Source organism: Thermobia domestica, chromosome 2 (assembly GCF_964235325.1).
Source record: "Thermobia domestica chromosome 2, izTheDome1.hap1.1, whole genome shotgun sequence".
NCBI classification, from domain to species: domain Eukaryota; kingdom Metazoa; phylum Arthropoda; class Insecta; order Zygentoma; family Lepismatidae; genus Thermobia; species Thermobia domestica.
The window spans coordinates 385,097,600-385,116,450 of record NC_137455.1 but is presented as its reverse complement, the minus strand read 5'-3'; the positions used below and the strand labels follow the sequence as shown (position 1 = coordinate 385,116,450).

General features: G+C 36.1%; 1 protein-coding gene across 1 annotated transcript in view; it reads right to left on the bottom strand.

Moving 5' to 3' along the window:
* Positions 1-744: 744 nt before the first annotated feature.
* SMC1 (structural maintenance of chromosomes 1) overlaps positions 745-18,851 on the bottom strand; it is an 86,648-nt gene continuing 68,541 nt past the window's right edge. Inside the window, exons 21-25 of the mRNA XM_081749462.1 lie at positions 17,757-17,936; positions 17,068-17,246; positions 10,342-10,519; positions 6,049-6,152; positions 745-2,342 (exon numbers count right to left, since the gene is read on the bottom strand). Of these exons, the coding sequence (XP_081605588.1) occupies positions 2,339-2,342; positions 6,049-6,152; positions 10,342-10,519; positions 17,068-17,246; positions 17,757-17,936 (645 nt within the window). The 3' untranslated portion in view covers positions 745-2,338. The remainder of the gene's footprint in view (positions 2,343-6,048; positions 6,153-10,341; positions 10,520-17,067; positions 17,247-17,756; positions 17,937-18,851) is intronic.

Below are 18,851 nucleotides of genomic sequence, written 5' to 3'. Positions count from 1 at the left end.
ATGTGTGGGCTGGAAATTTTCTCCACATTTGGAACTCTGTAGATCTTTTTGGCAGAATTTACATTCCACCGATTTATTTCCTTTCTCTGTGTACGCTTTTCAGACATCGCTTTTACGCTGTCCCATTCTTAGAGCTAAACCGTTATCAAATTCTAGCAATACAAATGACACTGACTACACAGCCAGACAAACTTTCACCTCTTCCGTAAGTAAGTGAATAACGTTTCCAGTGTCACCAGATTCAAAGAAGTTAAGTGACTAAAACTGACGTAGGTTACACTGGTAAAGATTCTGAAAATTAAAATCAATAAACATAAACTAAAATCAATAATGTATTTTTGCTTTATTAATAAAAACCCATTTTTTGGATGGGAAAATACGATTTGGGAAAAAAACACTGAGTTTACACCCAAAAAATACTTTTCCTCCCATTGGGGGTTTTCCCCTTCGAACACCTCTTGCTTCAGAACAACCACAAATAGTGCTACACATTAGGGACGTACGTAGACGTGGGTCTGGAATCCTGAAATCCTGACTTTTCGGTAAATTTAGTATAATTTTATAAATTTTCATATAATTTATTCTCTTACTGAATTTGGACTCCCCGAAATAAATTCCTGCATACCTCCCTGTTACACATTACTGAAATCTGGCAAAATATTCGTGCAAAAACGGCACGAATTAATAATCAACCTAATACACAATTTTAAAAAATATGTGAATTGAGGAGAGGTTTCGAAAATAATAAATATTCCAATAAAATGTGTCGATAGATATATTTCTTTTCTATTATTTACATTTTTTAACTTAAAGAGAGATGATGTATGATAGCATATAAAATATAAACTTCTTTTCTTTTAAAGCATATTTTTTACATAAAGTAATTACATGTTTAAATGATTAGTAATCAAATGTCTTAAACCTAGAAGACGAAAGGAGGGAAATAAGGACTAATTTCATTGTTCTACGATTTCTAGAATATTTCTACTTATCGGAGATTCGTTTCTAACCTGAAAGATACTAAACATATTGTTTTGTACTTATATTCAACGCTTTAATCTGAATAAATAAATAAACTGAATGCGACTGCACGGCTACACAAAATTGGCTTTAGTTTTTATTACATAATTTTATTCCGTTCTATTTATCATCTCATTACACTTCACGATAAACACAAAGTGTTTTAGAATTTGCTTGTGTGTGTTTACTGGTCGTGCAAAAGCCGTATGTACGATCATATGCAAACAAATGCGAAGAAATATAAAAAACATTGTTTTTGTTCGGATATCGGAAAAGTTATTGATTGCGAACAATCGGACAAGGTGTTAGGAAATTGTAGTAACAAAAGAAAGGCATTACTATGAATATAAATAATGTGTAATTGAGTTGTTGTAGAATGGAGCCATAAGTGGCTGAAGAGATTGATATTTAGGTAGGTGAGCCAAGAGTGGCAACTGACGTATTAGGTTTAATGTAAGGCCAAGGTGGCTTACGTTATTGGAATATTTTGTGGAATACAGGAAGTTTCTTGTATAATTATAGTAGCTTGTGGCTGTGGTATACTGTGGTTGACTGTGGAAAGATTGCAGTATCGACATTCATTGGTTAGCTCTGGTTGATTGTAGAGTTAGTTGAACTAATACTAATACTTCTTTTAGATACAAAAAGTAATCTTCTTTACTATCCTACCAATGTTGTCTTTTGGACAATCAAGTTTTCGGTTAACAGCAGGTACGAAGTTCATTCACTTATTTAATTCAACTGTGCAACAAAGTGAAATGTATCAAGGCGAACACAACCTCCGATTAGTAGAAAATCGAAAGACAGGAGGAGTTAACAGTGCGAAACGAACTATACTAATTGCAGTATTCACCACACCGCTAACCTTTTCTCTTATTACACTTAAGTATTTTAACGAGGCCAACTTGCTACACCAAAAACAAAAAAACCAAACATTAAGAATTTCTAAGTAATGAATTACTGTTTGTTGATGGTTGTAATTCTTAACAGTAAACCTTGTTAACGATTCTTCCTTTGTTTTCCACTATCTACTAATAGAAAAATAAAACACAGTCTTGATGATGATGCAGTTGATGGAATGACGTGGTGTAAATAAAAGTCGAAATTTCAAATTTCTTCAATAGCGTTGTCTTTCCGAATAAAACTTCTTTTACTTGTAAAAAAATAAAATGATGAGCACTAAACACAATTCATTCTGTTCCTTTCATACAGTTATTTTATATTTTCTTCTTGCACCTAGACAATTTTGTACGATTTTCATGATAAACGACCTATTTATTTGCATATTGCCACACTTCGAAACAGGATACTGTGTAGATTACCTGCAAAGAAAAAGAAAAAGAAATTAGTAATAAAACGTAAAAGCACTTAAAGTTAATTTAGCCACAGTTTTTGTATTTTGTTTTGGTGTGTGTAATTGAAATACACCGAAAATAATAGGGCAAAAAATAAATCATGGACCACGTTAACACTTCGGCTACCCAAAATGAATGAAAAAAAAAAAAAATCTTTAGTGTTCCACGCATATGCTTTTCTGATTACAGTTGATAAGTAAAAACTGAAAGCGAAAGAGAACTGGTGGAGCAAATATACTGGGAGGAAACGTGAGAGCCTCTAGCAAATCACATAAGCAAATCGATGTTACTCACAACAAGCTCCGCGTTAAGTCCAAATTCAGCCTCCATCAACACGAATGTGTGTCTGGGGGGGGGTTATAAAATAATCGAAAAAGAATTATATTCGAGTCGAAATGAAATCTCTGAGTTTTACGTCCCACGGTTATGCAATATATTCGAGTCGAATCAATCACTTTCTTGATCGCTAAGTTAATTGGTGACAGTCCAGATGCCTTTTAAGTTCAAGTTCAGGTTTCAGTGTGGGTAAAAGCAGTAGTGTCCCCACGGTTGTGGGAAGAGGAACGTGTAAAAATAATAAAAAATGATCGATATTAGTGTTTAATCCTTAGTTTTTGGGATCGCTGAGATGAACAGTCATACTTCCAATGCCGTGTAAGTTCACGTTCAGCCCCCCTGAAGAATGGGAAGGCAGTGATATGCAAAAACACTAGACACCGGCCAATATTAGTATCAAATTCATAGTCTTTTCGGGTCGCTGAGATGAATAGTTATACTCCAGATACCGTTGAAGTCGAAAGGCAGTCCCCATCGATATGGAGCTGAGAAGAGGTGGAAAATAAAACGTCCAAGATGACCAGATTACTGTCGAATTCATTGGGGTCCGTTATCGATTGCTGTTTTTCGGGATTGCTTGGCTGTTACGTGCCAATCCTGATGACATTTCAGTCCAAGCTTAGGCAAGAACGGACGTATCAGTTGGCTCGGGAATTTACAGGGTCAACGCCGAAGATGTGTTGCTTGTTATTATTTATTCTACTACGTTCTTTATTTTGTGAGTATACTTATATCGGTCCACACCATAACTCTGAAACGTATGCGGTTATTTCAATCAAACTTGGTCCAAGTATGATTTAGAATCTGAGAAAAATTGCTGCGAGGCAAAACATCCTAGCTCTACTAGAAATGGACGTAATCATAATATCGAATAAATAATTTTCAGAGTCAATGACATCAGGGTTGGCAAAAACCATGGTTTTTATTAAAAAAACCCAAAAAAAAAACGGTTTTTTTTTTTTTTGGTTTAAACCAGGTTTATTATGGTTTAAATGATTTGCTCTATATATTCATATCATATATGGACAGAAATAAGTTTGTTTCGCCTTGATGCTATTATGCAACAACCGGGTTATGCTGGAAGGGGACACATAAGCTTAAAGCGGAATAAAAACCGCTTCTCGAGTTACATCCGAGAGAAATTGTCCTCCATTTGAACTCAGAACCAGGACTAATTGGCCACAAATGCGATACGTCTGCCGACTCACTCACGAAAGAATCCTGATAAAAAAAAAAAAATACGTTGTATTGATCTTTACATGCTTCTTAATATAACTGTCAAGAGTCATTTCAGAAGGACAAAAAGATACACAGTTGCACAAGTGAAACCATTATACAGAATTACATATGAACAATTTCAAAGTACTACGGAGTACAGAAGAACTAATTTAGTTCAAGTTAGTTAACAACGACTTTTATTGGTCCAAATTAAAGAAATACACCGACTTAATCTGCATATCAATAAGAAAAGTGAATAAAGATACGAATTATTTGAGTCCACTTTGGCTCAGACTCATTTATACATAAATAGATACCAAAGATACTTATTTCACTAAATGCCTCTCGTGGGGTCTGTATGACCCCCCCACACACACACACAAAGTACGGCATTTTCGATGTATTTTATCAATAGTAAACATTGAAACGAAACAATATTTTGAATTTTTCTTCGATTGCAATTTCATAACAATAATAACAACTACAAAAAAATCACAAAATAAACATTTATAAACTTGTTAAAAAAAAAAAACTTGCTTTTGTAGTATAATCTTTTTTAGTAATGAATGGGGAATTTAGGTCTGAATATAATACGAATAATATACGGGAGTGAAACGTGATAACCCACAAATGTGTGTTCATATAGATATTTACAAACACTTACACTTTTACGAACATTTTTTTTTTGTTTGTTTGTTTTTTGGTTTAAACCAGTTGGTTTTTTTGAAAAAACCAGCTGGTTTAAACCTTGGTTTAAACCAGCCAACCCTGAATGACATCAATACTGACGCTCCAGAACGCCGTTAAGATCAAGTTCAGCCCCAGTGTGGGTAAGAAGCCCCTAGCATCCTCTGGGTGGGATCAGTAGGTGGTGACATGTAAAAACAATCGGACACATCACATATTGATTTCGAATCCATAGTTTTCGATATCGTTAAGGTAAATACCCACACTCGCGAGGCTGTTGAAATACACGTTTAGCCCCCATTAGCACGGTAGGTGAGAAAGGTTGGAAAACAAAATATCCAAAATGACCGAGAATGGTATCTAATTCATAGTTTTTGGGGTCGGGAAAATGGCTGACCCATTTGAAATAACTTTTGGAACATAGTATCTCCGTCAAGGTGGGTTTAAATTCAAAATTTAGGGTATTTTGTGGATTATAATCATTAAACTTTCACAGAAATGCGTATCCTAAGGGGGAAGGGGATTCAAATATTTCCCATATACCTATTCTCCCCGTGCAAACAACGGGCACATCAGCTAGTATATACACACACCCTATACTAGCTAGTATAAAAGGAAACGTATGTATCTACGTTCCAGCATAACTCTGAAACATTTAGAGCGATTTCAACCAAACCTGGTATACACCATTACTTACAATCTAGAAAAGAAACTAAGGGGTCGGTGAGGTGAATCGTGACACTTTCAATGCCGTTTAAATCCAAGTTCAACCCCATTAGCATTCCTAGAGGGGAAGGGGTAACATGGAAAATACTGTAAAATAATAGAAAACGACCAATAATGGTGTCGAATAGTTTTCATGATCGCTAAGTTTACTGGTGACAGTCCAAGCTCAGCCATAGTAAGGGTAAGATCCTCTAGCGCTCCTATGGGGATGGGAAGGGGGGAACAAATAAAATAAAAAACGATCGATATTAGGATGTCGCTGAGATGAATGACATTTATGTATAGCGTACAGATTGTTTTTAAGATGAGTTCGTATGAGATTACGGATTCATGATTCGTTATATTGGTAATAAAGAATAATTACATGAGACTATAACCGTTTGGGACTTCGTATTGAACTTCATCCTTTACATTGTATATTCAGTTTTCATTAAATATACTGATTACTGGGGAAAAATCCCTGCCTCTTCTGAGAAATATAACAAATTTCACTGACTTTCAGCATATTTTGATGCATTTCCCGGACTCATTTCAACTTCCATGACTTTCAAGGTCAGTGTAAACCCTGAATTTAGTGCAGTACCACCCTTGTATATTTCAAGGGTATTTAGACTGTTAATAACACATTTTCCAAAACTCAAAAAATACACTTTATTCTGAAAATACTTCAGGAAGTGAGCTGTCAAGGAAAGAATATTTGACGTACCTCCTAAGCACCCTCTTCTCTTTCTCAGCCGGTTTTGGCTCTATATGTGAGGGATATTCCGTCAGGTCTAACGTAAGAACTTTACTTATTAAGCATTCACCAGGCTGAAAAGAAATATAAAATTAAAATCATATTACATACTTATATTTTTTTTTACCTAAATAAATTATCAATATGATAAAACAAATGAAAATTAGTTTTACTTCCCACGGTTGGCTAGGCTAAAGGAGGTGGTGATGATGAGAAATGAATGAAATGGCGGAATGAAGAAAGTGGGAGGAAAGGCTAGAAAGATAGAAACCCTAGAAAACCCTCACACACGGTGTTTGTCCACTACAGAGCCCACCTGGCGCGAGCTGGGATCGAACCAAGGACCTCATGCACAAGAGGTGAACGCTCTACCACTGAGCCACCAAGGGCCCTTATGATAAAACAATACAGTATCACTATTATTAAAACTAGAAACTAAAAATCTTAAGATACACAGAAAATGTAAATTTCCTTAAAACAGTGAATACTATGTGGTCTGATTAATTAGTATGTTTAGTGGGAATTCTTCCAGAAGGAAGGTTCTAGCCTACTTGCTTAACATACTAACTAGGCGACGTGAAAACACACCAGTAGAGCAGGAGTTTGTTTGGCAGTTAGTTTCTCCCATGGTTTAAGAGTAAATAAAAAACTTGAAGATCAAGGAGCTGGAGTATAGAAAGGATTGAGCATTACGAGTAACGATGCACCCCACATACACAGGTTGCAAAAAAAAATAACAGTAGCGAACGCCGGGAGGAAACTTCTTATATCAAATGAAAGATAGAATGTTCTAATAAACTGGGCTAAGAAACGCCTCCTTTCAGATAATAACCTGTATCCTCTTAATATACGATATTTCAGTCCGCGCTTGGGTCATGATCGGGACCGCAAACTGGAAGAAATCATTGAGACATTACGAAACTTTTTAAATCCTGTAATAATGAAACACTTCAAGTGTTTACAAAATACTAAAAGGGAGTTAACACTTAACAGTTTGAATCATGTCCGTTCATTTTTAAGTGTAAAAGTATCCTAGAAAAGATCTGTCTTGTTTAGTATTTCCCTTTTCACTACTTGTATTACTATGTGCACTGTTCTCTTAGAAGGGTCGATGATCCGAAACTACAAAATACCATATCTACGCGATTCTAAGACGCACGTTTTTGTCCATTTTCTGCCTCCAAAATCAAGGTGCATCTTAGATTTGAGTAATGCAAATTTAGGCCACATTAGATGGAGTTTTGCCAAAAATTGCTAATTCCGTTAGACACGATTCTTTAAAGAATGTGTATTTTGTGTGTACGAGCAGAATGCAGAAATAAAATCGTGCATTTTAGGCGAAATAAATATCCTTTAAAATTAGTCCGCAAACAAGTGGCAAATGGAAGAGATGTGAATTTACGAGAGCGGAGATTCTTCCTTCCCCTCCCACATACCGTGGCTGGTGTCTTCCTCCGTTTAAAGAGCACAAACAAGTGAGTTACACATCTTGAAGCACGACAATTGATAACAAAATAAGGAGTTTAAAAATGCTGCTAATCAGAAAGTTAGAGTCACAAACAGGTTTGCAAGGGAGGGGGATGCCGCGGGTGAGTGAGTCATTGTTTGGAAATGACAACCTGCTTCCCCGAAGGTTTCCAGTTGCAGTTTTAAAGTTGACGCCTTCCGGCACTGTGGCTCGTTCGAAAAGACCTGTTCGTTCATGATATGGCTACCATCTGTTCCTCGCCAAGGGTAAGTCTCATATTTGAGAATTCTTTTTTCAATTTTTCCTCCAAACGTGCGTCTTACATTTGAGGGCGTCTTAAATTTGCGTAAATACGGTATTTAACTCTGTACCGAGACATTGTTTTGATGAAGGAACCGATAAATTGCCGAAACTGTAACAGGTAGATCCAAAGCTAATACTAATGGTACAAAGCTAATACTAATGAATTAACCACAGAATTTAATTTGCGTAATGAAACATTTAAATAGACGAAGAAGAAAACATTTAAAAAATCATATAATTAAAACTGACGCTCATTCCAAAGAGAAAAGAAATATATTTGTTCATATCAATCGATGCTCTGACGAACCAAGAAGACCAAACAACCTTAATAAGACTAACAAAGAGGAGTTGGGAATACGCTAGAAGTAACATTTACAAATTCCTGATTCGAAAACACACTCTTTTGATAACACAAAAAGCATCAATATAATTACTTAACGGTGCTGAATACCAGCGCCATCTTTGTTTTTATAAAATCCTGTTGGTTTATATAGGGAATTGTTTTTCTGTTTTCTATGAAATGAACTGGAATGTAAATTAAATTATTTTACTGAGATATAGGGATGATTTGAAACTAAGGTTACAAGGGCGATATTTCTGGAGTTTGGTCTGTTATAGAGGAATGAGGAGTGTGCGGTAGTTTTAATACATGGAGTTGGCAACTGTGCTAGTCGTATGTAAACACAAATGGCGACTTGTTTAGAAAACTGATCTTGGGAAGAAGTCCGCTTAGTTATTCGATTTCTGTGGGCGAAACATGTAATCACAGCTGAAATTTACCGGCAGCTGGTAGAGGCTTACGGAGAGACTGTAATGTCTCATCATCCAGTCGCAGAATGGTGGCGAAAGTTTGGAGCTCCCGCATACAGTCTAGAAGACACTAACGCTGTTGAAGCAGTTTCGCTGTGACATCATCGACCACCCTTCCTACAGATCGGATCTCGCTCCAAGCGACTTTCACCTGTTCCTGCATTTGAAGGAGCACCTAGAAGGCCGTCGCTTCGTATCAGACGAGGATGTGGAACACTTCGTGACAGCGTGGCTGAACACGCAAGGACAGGATTGTCACCAGGAGAGAATCCTCAAACTCATCTCACGATGCGACAAGTGCCTCAACCTATGTCTATGAGATACGAAGACTATGTCGAAAAATAACCTAATGTATGTACTACCTGTTCGCTGTATGAAATAATATATACATTTTTCACGGCAGGCTTTGTTTGTTTAAACCAGCTGTTTTTTTTTTCCTCAAAAAAACCAATTGGTTTAAACCAAAAAACGAAAAATGTTCATAAAAGTGTAGGTGTTCGTAAAATCTTGATGAACACACATTTGTGGGTTATCATGTTTCACTCCCGTATATTATTCGTATTATGTTCAGACCTAAATTCCCCATTCATTACTCAAAGAGATTATACTACAAAAGCAACTTTTTTTTCAAAAATAAGTTTATGAATGTTTCTTTTGTGATTTTTTTTATAGTTTGTTATGCAATTGCAATCAAAGAAATTCTAAATATTGCTTCGTGTTAATAATGTTAACTATTATTAAAATACATCGAAATGCCATACTTTTGTTGGGGTTATATAAACCCCTCGAGAGGTATTTATTGAAATCAGAAGTATCTTTGGTATCTATGTATGTATAAAAGGGTCAGAGCCAAAGTGGACTCAAATAATACGTATCTTTAGTCACTTTTCTTAGTGATATGCAAATTAAGTCCTTGTATTTCTTTAACTTGGAGTAATATAAGTTATAGTGAACTAACTTGGACTAAATAAGTTCTTCTGTACTCTGCAGTATTTTGAAATTGTCCATATGTAATTCTGTATAATGGTTTTACTTATGCAACTGTTTATCTTTTTGTCTTTCTGAAATGACTCTTGACAATTATATTAACAAGTATGTAAAGATTAGTTCAACGTATTTTTATTGGGAGTCCTTCGTGAGTGAGTCGGCAGACATATCACAATTAGTCCCGGTTTGGAGTTCAAATGGAGGATAATTTCTTTCGGAAAACGAGCAACGGTTTGGATTCCTTTTTAAGCTTATGGGTCCCCTTTCAGCATAACACGGTTGTTGCATAATGACACCAAGGCGAAACAAACTCATTTCTATCCATATGTGATATAAATACATGGAGCAAATTATTTAAACCAAAAAAACCAGGTTTAAACCCAAAAAAACAGTTTTTTTTTGTTTTTCAATAAAAAACATGGTTTCTGCCAACCCTGCTTTGTAACCTTACTTTCAGATCACTGCTCTTAATTTTAATATGCAAGCAATAATAGATTTATAATTAATGAAAATCCATTTTGGAAAAGGAAGCGACATTTAGCTAGTCGTAAAGAAGGAATAAGTAAAGTCATATCATGAAAATTCCAGATTATTTGAAAAAAATAACAGAAAAATAATTCCTTATGAAAACCAATGGGCTACAATATAGAAGTGTCGTAGGTACGTAAACTTTTAGACACTGAATTCCTACTCACATCAGGGCAAATGCCGATCAGCGCATCTGCATGGCTGTAGAATTCTTCTTTCAACGAAATCACAATTGTCTGGAGAGACGCTGTTTTGTCTGTGATGTAACTGGCCACCTTTCCTATGTTGGTGTTATCTAAAGCAGCGTCAATCTCATCAAGCACAAAAAACGGTGCTGGCTGGTAGCTGAAAACAAATAACATAATAAATGTTATATATGCTTACCAACAATGCTATTCTTTGGTCTTCATAACATATTGACTTAATAACTGCGTCCACAAGTGAAATAAATAAATAAATACGTAGTTAGAATACAAATTTACAAATATGAATAAGGAATTGATAAGGTACGAAGTAGCATTTCTGTTTTATATGACCCCATATATGCAATTTGTTTACAAAGTAGAAATATTTTGTCTCGTAAATTATGTATATTTTTCACTAACATATAAAAATAAAACTTCCTCCATGAAACGTGTATCCCAAGAACAAACGAGTCTCGAAGATGAATTAGTCTCAATTTATAGATTATGATATAACTTTTAATAACAAAATTTCACACAAATTCTCAAAATATTACTATTATTAATGCATTCAAATATCGGTTAAAACTTAGGAATGTATTCATTAGTGTTTCTTGTTAACATTATACAGGGGCAGTTTCCAATCTATGGTGACGAAATTACAGAACTTGTGCAACACAACCAAGCGGAAAGAAAAGGAAGTTGCCAGTTGTGTGGGCACCTTGGACCACTGACTGTGCGTGACAGTTGTTGTAAGTGCATATCGAGACAAATGCCGCCGAAAATAAGTGCTTCTAGGGAAGGCTACATAACTGCCCTTTAGTGTCATAATCAAACTGTACAAGAAGCGTGGATTCACTGTGTCCAAAAATGGTATACCATCATTCACCGCGATTTGAAGTTGGTAAAGCGACAGAAGGACATGTTCTTAAGCTCTTGCCAAAACTGTCGAAAGCTGTACGAGTTGTACCTTGCCGGTGAAAAGTGAAAGTTTGTTGTAACACTGGACGAGGCATATGTTTATCAGGATGACTGTCACAAGCCACGTGCAATTTTTTATCGATTGACAGGTTCGAGGGACTTTCAAAAATGGTTCACTGAATGCAAGGAAAGTTTTGGCACAGGTTTGACGATCATTGCTGGACACTCATACCAGGGCAAGCTGACCATACATCATGTAGCCAAAAATACAAAGGTGAATTCGGAATATCATCAGGCTAACATCCTAACACCGGTTTATCGCCATGACATTCCCCATCTGTACGGGAGGGACAAGAATCGTGTATGGGTGCATTAAGACAAGGCATCAAGTCACACATCTCGCTCAACCCGCCTCTTTCTCCAACAAATGGCAGTAGAAACTGGAATTCACGCTATTCCATCCACAGAAATCCCTGTGAAGTCCCCTGATGCGTCACCGATGGACTTTTGCGCCTTCAGCCTCCTGAAACGAGCCTTGTCTTACAGGAGACCCCACACCGTTGAAGGGCTATGGAATGCATGTCTGGAGGAGTGGTTGCAGCTTGACATAACTATACTGCATGTCAATCTCCTACAGTGGAAATTTCGCTCTCGGGCAATTGCCCAGATGGAAAGCCACCAATAGAGCACTCTCGATGGTGGTGACATGGTTTCTCGTAAGGTAAGTGCAGTTTGAAATGGTCAAAATAGATCGGAAACAACCTTTGCATAATATTAAAAATACATAAGTACAATACATCGACAACAGTTCATGCAAAATTAAATTTATTGTGAGCAGATAAAAAAAAAAGACATATAATCAATACTACACAGAAAATCTTTGTCTAGAATCAATCTTATAATATGAAAATACAAGCTTAAGTAGTTCTCGAACAGTCTAGAGCAGTCATTTCCAACTGGATGCTCTATGACGTCACAGTCTGCTACTCATATTCACAGTAGACAACACAGAGAACAAGAAGTAGTCAACAAACACAGCGTTGGTAGAAGATACGACACGTAAACAAGGCGCAGATACACACTTGTGGATTCACGACTAATCGCACACCGCTAACACTTGTTTCATTCTAATCAACTACCTCGTTCCCTCTCCCTCTTTGCCCAACCTGTTCTCTCTGCCCAGGCTCTAATCGTAAAGGTCCACTCCTACGTCATAGAATGGTGAGTTGAAAATGACTGGTCTACAGAAACCTGGATCTTTACCAAACAATAGTAGATATCGTTAAATTACAGGATAAGAAAAGATATTGAGGTAAGATACGGTGAAAGAAAGCGACGGACAAACTTACTTCAAAATACACATAATACATACATCACTTCAAACGGATGGCAACAACTGCACCATCGCTATATCTATCACTAAGAACTTGCAGGTTAAATGGTGTATGTAAGAGAGTACTGTTTCCGTGAATATTTAATCTAACTCAATATCTTTTCTTTATCTGTAAATTTACGCCTATTACTACTGGGCGAAATGACAGAAATTTTATTCTTTCAGCTTGAATATTTAATAATCAAAATGATGCTTACAGCATCAAATGTAAAATCACACTCAAAAGCTACAGGTAAGTGAATCCAATTATGACAATCTATAATACGATGGGAGAAATTTGACAAAAAAATATGAGAATTTTGTATTAAACATGAATATAATTATTTTGAACATATGTGTACAGCCACCAGCAAAATTATATTCCACATATGTTACTTTGCAGATTAACATGAATGAACTAATTTGATTCAAGCTTTCAACAACACAGAGAGAACTGTATCAAAGAAAACTGTATTCACATTAGTCCATCCATTCCAATTATTGAGAAAATATGAATGAAATAGAATTATTTACGACTGGACATGAACAAGCGACGAACGTACTACAATTGATATTTCGACAGCATGCTTAATTTACCCAATTCGAGACCTGCACTGAGACACAACACTGTTTTCTGATTCCATGTTTAAATAAATAAGTCTGGTACATTTTTGGCAGAAACAAAACAGTCTAATATAATCCTTTGATCTTTTTCATTTCATTTCCGAAAGAAATTTATGCTTTCATAGTGGCGTATCAAAGAGATCGCTGAACATGGCATGGAGATGTGGAAACATCTTACGAGACGGCACAACAGTGTAAAGTGAATCCATTTTCGTTTATTGTAGTATTGAGTGTAATAGTGATGAATCGCATAGGGATGGGGAACAAGAAACAGCAAATCCGTCTTCAGTTTTGTGTAAAGTTTGGCAATTCGACTTTAGAAGCTTATTGTGTTGCAGCGAATATTCGCTGAGAAAATAATAAGCGCAGCACTCAAATGGCATCCTCCCTTCAGCTTTGGCCCAACATACAGGGAGAAGGATACATGTCTTGGGTATCTATCCACCAATTGGAACATGAATAAATAAACAAATAAATTTAAAAAAATCGGATGATTAAGGCAAGTGAATGATGATCGAAGAATTGGTGGAAAAACGGGAGTACCCCCCCCCCAAAAAAACGGACAGGATGTTGTCCATGAACGTACTTGGGTGGGGATCGAACCAAGGACCCCACGCACCAGAGATAAGAGCTCTACCACTGAGCCACCGTGCCCCCCAAGAGGAAATAAAATAAACCCTTTGGTCAAAGCAAATTGTCGACCAACCGTTTGAGGAACTACGGAAGAAGCCAACATATTCGTGTGATAATATGTCTAGATTTCACGGAAAGATCACGTGGTGGTGGTGACAAAACTCGTGTCTCAGGATAACAATGAATAGAGAAAGACAATTGCAGTGTAATTTTTAATTTATTCCTTTGGCTACTGATCTAATATTCTGAAAGAGGATTTTAATAGCGGATGACACTATCATCCTCGACGCCGAAGAAGATCCGTCTAATCCGATTACACGTCAAAGTCACGTTGGGTGAGCCTTGTGCACTACGAATTAATCCACTTGAAAAAACTGCCAATCACGAGCACTACATAAGTGCCTCTATTTGAGTTTGTATCCAAGGCATCCACTCATCAGGAATCAAACTTAAAGCCACGTATACCAAGTTTTTGGCTCTCAAAGAAGCGCAGGACGCATGACTTTACAAGGAAAAATCGTAGAACGAACCCGATATTTTCTAAAGAAAAAAAAAAAATTACGGAAGGATAACTATCTAGGATTTTAGAAATCAAAAAGTTTTTCTGTACAGTTGTTCTGCTACAACTTTAGACTTAAAAGAAACTGTACGAACACTGGATAAGCCCAGGAATATGCGGAGCAGCAGTAAATATCTAAAAACACGTATAGCTGATTAAGCAAATATATGAAACGTTCTCTCTCCATGTAATATTTGCTTTTTTGTCCGCTGATAAAACACACAAAAATACGGAATTTCGCAATATATGTTCATCGTTGAAATTATACCGTTAGTAATATAAAAATGACGTCTATCTTGTGTGGCTCATTTAGTCCGAGTGAGAAATATGGATGGAAAATATGGGATCCTAGTTAGGATGTAGCGGGAACGGATATTTGAGCAGATCAAGAATGTGGACGAATAACACACGAAACACTATCTTAACGAGACACGTAACAATCCTACTAGACTGATTTAGTATATGACAAATCCAATCGACGATTAACTTTTGAGTTAATTATTTCTAACAAAATAAATAAATAAATAAAATAAATAAAATCGTGCTCTCTGCAAGTCTCGATAATACACAAACTCCATATTACCAAACCTTGATCCTTGATTTTCATTTGACACAAAATGTGCTATATTCGTACTACTATCCAATCAGTTGATCCGTTAATACACAGAGGTGAAAAGGAAGAAGTGCCTTCTGGGAGAAGATGGAAAGGTGATCAACTGTTTACCTCTGTATAGCAAAACACAATGCAACGGCAGATAATACTTTTTCACCTCCTGAAAGGGATTGCATGGGTAGACAAGGTTTTCCAGAGGCAATGCAACAGTAATGGATATCACTTAAATAAGGTTCCTCGGGATTTTGGGCTGTTAGTAGAGCATGGGCGGAGGAGGAGACGTTTAGCTTCTGGAGAATATGGAAAACAAAAAAAAGGTTCATATTAAACACAATATTATAATGGTATTAATACAACCAAATCGAATCTGGGAAATTCCGAGAACATAAAATCCTCAATTAACATTACCAAATAACACACAATTTCATTTCATACATAATCTAAATTGAGAAAGTCATTCTCTGGAACAAAACTAAGTAATCAGAAAGCCCCACCAGGCAATGCCCGATAAATTAAATTGAATTTCCTGCATTTCCACGGCAACTGGGTACTAACTATACTAACGCTGAAGATGGAACAATACCTACGAAGTTTTCAAAAACATAATTCACTTACTGACTGCTCTCCAATTCATATCAACAGGAAATCTTCAATTCATATTTCACAACTTCGGCAGCAAGCGAAAGAATGTACTCATCTCACATATGCTCTCTGCAACAAATGAACAACAGTCAAGTACTGTTTTGGGCAACTTATAGAGAACTTTGTTATCTCTACGTGAAATAGTACAGTACTTAAACGGGTCCATTTGTTCTCAAGTTATTCACAAAAGTATATGAGAGAGATTTATTTACTTTTGCTGCCGACTGTACATGTTTCGAAGGTTTATTTAGTTTCGCATTTCGTCTAAATGCCTTGAAGTCTAATGGAAATCGGCCTTCAACGAGATCGAACCCGATATCACGCATACTAACCCTTTCGTCTACTCGGAATCAGACTTTTATAATGACCATCATTTCATATTCAGACCTCACAAACTAGAAATGAGAAATTAGTTTTCAATCACGATTATGCTTTGCAGGTTAAAGGGGACGGGTGATTAATTCAAGCAATTATTATGGAAAACTAGTGAAATGAAAACGTCGGAAGTGGAGGAAGAACCTTGAGAAAACCCAAGTACATCATATTGTCTATCACGAACTCACAGGGTCTGGGATCATATCAGAGACCCTTCACGGTAGAAGTGAGGGCTTTAGCATTGAACCACTATGCTCTATCACAAGATTTAAACAAATAACAATTCAAAATCTAAGTTAGTCCGCACACAAGTTTCCCTGCAATAACGGTTTTAACATATTACATAATTTTTTCTTTATTCTTCTTGACAAAGGTCAACCTATTTCCCTGACAAACACTATTTCAATGCGATCATCCCCCATTTAGCGCGACGTACCTCACCTTTTAATTAGAAAAAATGAAACGAAATGAAATCTTGATGTTTTACGTCTCACGGTTATGCCGGTTAGGCTAAAGGAGACGGTGATGCTGAGAAATGAATGAAATGGTGGAATCAAGAAAGTGGGAGGAAACGGGAGAATCCTGAGGCAACTCACGCACACGATGTTTGTCCACCACAAAGTTCACTTGGTGCGAGCTGGGATCGAACCAAGAACCTACGTTTTAATTTGATTTCCGTACGTTCGGTACATCAATTTTCAATTTTCAGTTCTATGTGATCTGACTCTCAACGCGTTTGCTTCAGTGTCTCTTTACCCGAACTACACTATTCTTTAATTTCAATACCTATCTACAATGAACTCTGCAATGGAATCGAATCTACAACCACCTAACCGAAAGTACGCGCGTTAACCAATCGGTTATAAACAAGGACTTTTTATTTTCCAATACTTCTATGTGCAATAAGCACTTTCCTAATAGAATTTCCCAGATTCGAGTATCACATGTTATAACATGTCACTGATCCCTCACCTATGAATAGCAAACAACAGAGCAAGTGCAGCAACTGTCTTTTCCCCGCCAGACAAATTGGACATTGGCTGGAACCGTTTCCCAGGAGCTACACAATTGTAGTTGATTCCATCTAAATAGGGTTCTTCTGGATTCTCTGGACCCAAAAATGCCTGAGCTGACTGGTTCTTTGCTAATGACTATAGATAACCAACATCGTAAATCATTACCAAAGACAAGCAAAATAAAAAGAAGTGAAAGCAGCTAGTTAACATATGAAGCTTATAATGATTCTAATTTAGTATTCACTTAAATACATTTCTTATCAGTCTTGTGAAAAGACAATATTATGAACTCAACTTGAGCAAATTACGTACGCTACGTTTTCAAGCGCCTTGGACTCTTTTGTCTGGTAATGTATAACAGGAAAAATTAAATTAATGGCCAGACTACGCAGAATTATTCACTGGTTTACTTAAAAATTTTGTTTTAATTAAAATTGATTTCTTTCTGTTTAAAATTTGATTTCACACACGTTTTTTCTGTAAGAAATTAGGCAGCAGTAGTTTGTAAGTTATATTCTCTAAACACATTTACGAGCCCTGTTTCGTTTAATGAATACAGAACGGAAATCTTAACTAAAAATCCAACAACCAGTATACTAGGATTCTAATATAAATGTGAAATATATAATGGTAAAATTTTCTCACCTTATAAATGCCGTCAATTTCATTGGCTACATGTTCGAAACAGTCCATAAATTTGTCATAACGCTCTTTCTTTACTTTTTCAAAAGCCATTTTTGCCTTTTTCGCCCTTCGCCGCGCATTATCGAACTCTTCATTCGTTTCTTGAAGCTTTTCTCTCGCTAGATCCAACTTTTGCATTGCCTGTTAATAAAAATAATAATAATTTACTAATTAAAAGATCATCTCAGCCTTGGGTATACGTTTCTTTAAAGTAAACGGAATATAAAGTTTTGTTTTACATAAACAATTTTAAAAGTACATTTCAAATCCATACAAGTACTCACAGCTTTCAAAACAAACTATCAATAACAGAATAGCATTAGACAAAAGAAGATACAGTTGAGTACTGTTAGATTATTTGAACAATGAAAATTAAATTAAATCTGTCAGTTTAACGTTCCTCGATTATGCTCTTTAGGCTAAGGGAAACGGATAATTAAAGCAAGTGAATGATGATGGAAAAATTAGTGGAATGAGAAAGTGGGAGGCACTGGAGCTACTCCGAGAAAATCCAGGCACGATATTGTTCATCACAAACTTACTTAGACGAGGATCGAACGAAGAACCCCACGCAACAGAGGTGGAACAGAAGAATTGAAAACAGAAGAAGGAGAGAACGGAACACAAACTAGTTTAGAGAAAATATAACATACAGAATTCTGCTTACAAATAATAAATGCATTTTATAAAATTCCTGGAATGAAAACCGGAATAGGAAGACGCTACTCTTGTTTTTGTGTTTAGTGTTTAGTGTCAGTGCTAGTGTCATATTGTTAATTGTGTGTCCCATATGTGAATGTTTGGTGCGATCTCAAGAAATAAACAAATAATAACATAAAAAGAAGTAATAAAAGACAGGAAAAACTCTGAAGAAATTTGTACAAACCAATATTTGTTTCGCACTGTGTCTCTTGTTGTTATATTGTTATTAATGTATATTCCTTTTAATTTACTTTCAGGTGGCGGTAGAGGAAGCAGCCCAAAATAGTGCAAAAAAAAATTTTTTTTTAATGAATGACAAATGATAAAAAAAAAGAAAATTTATCTTTTATATAT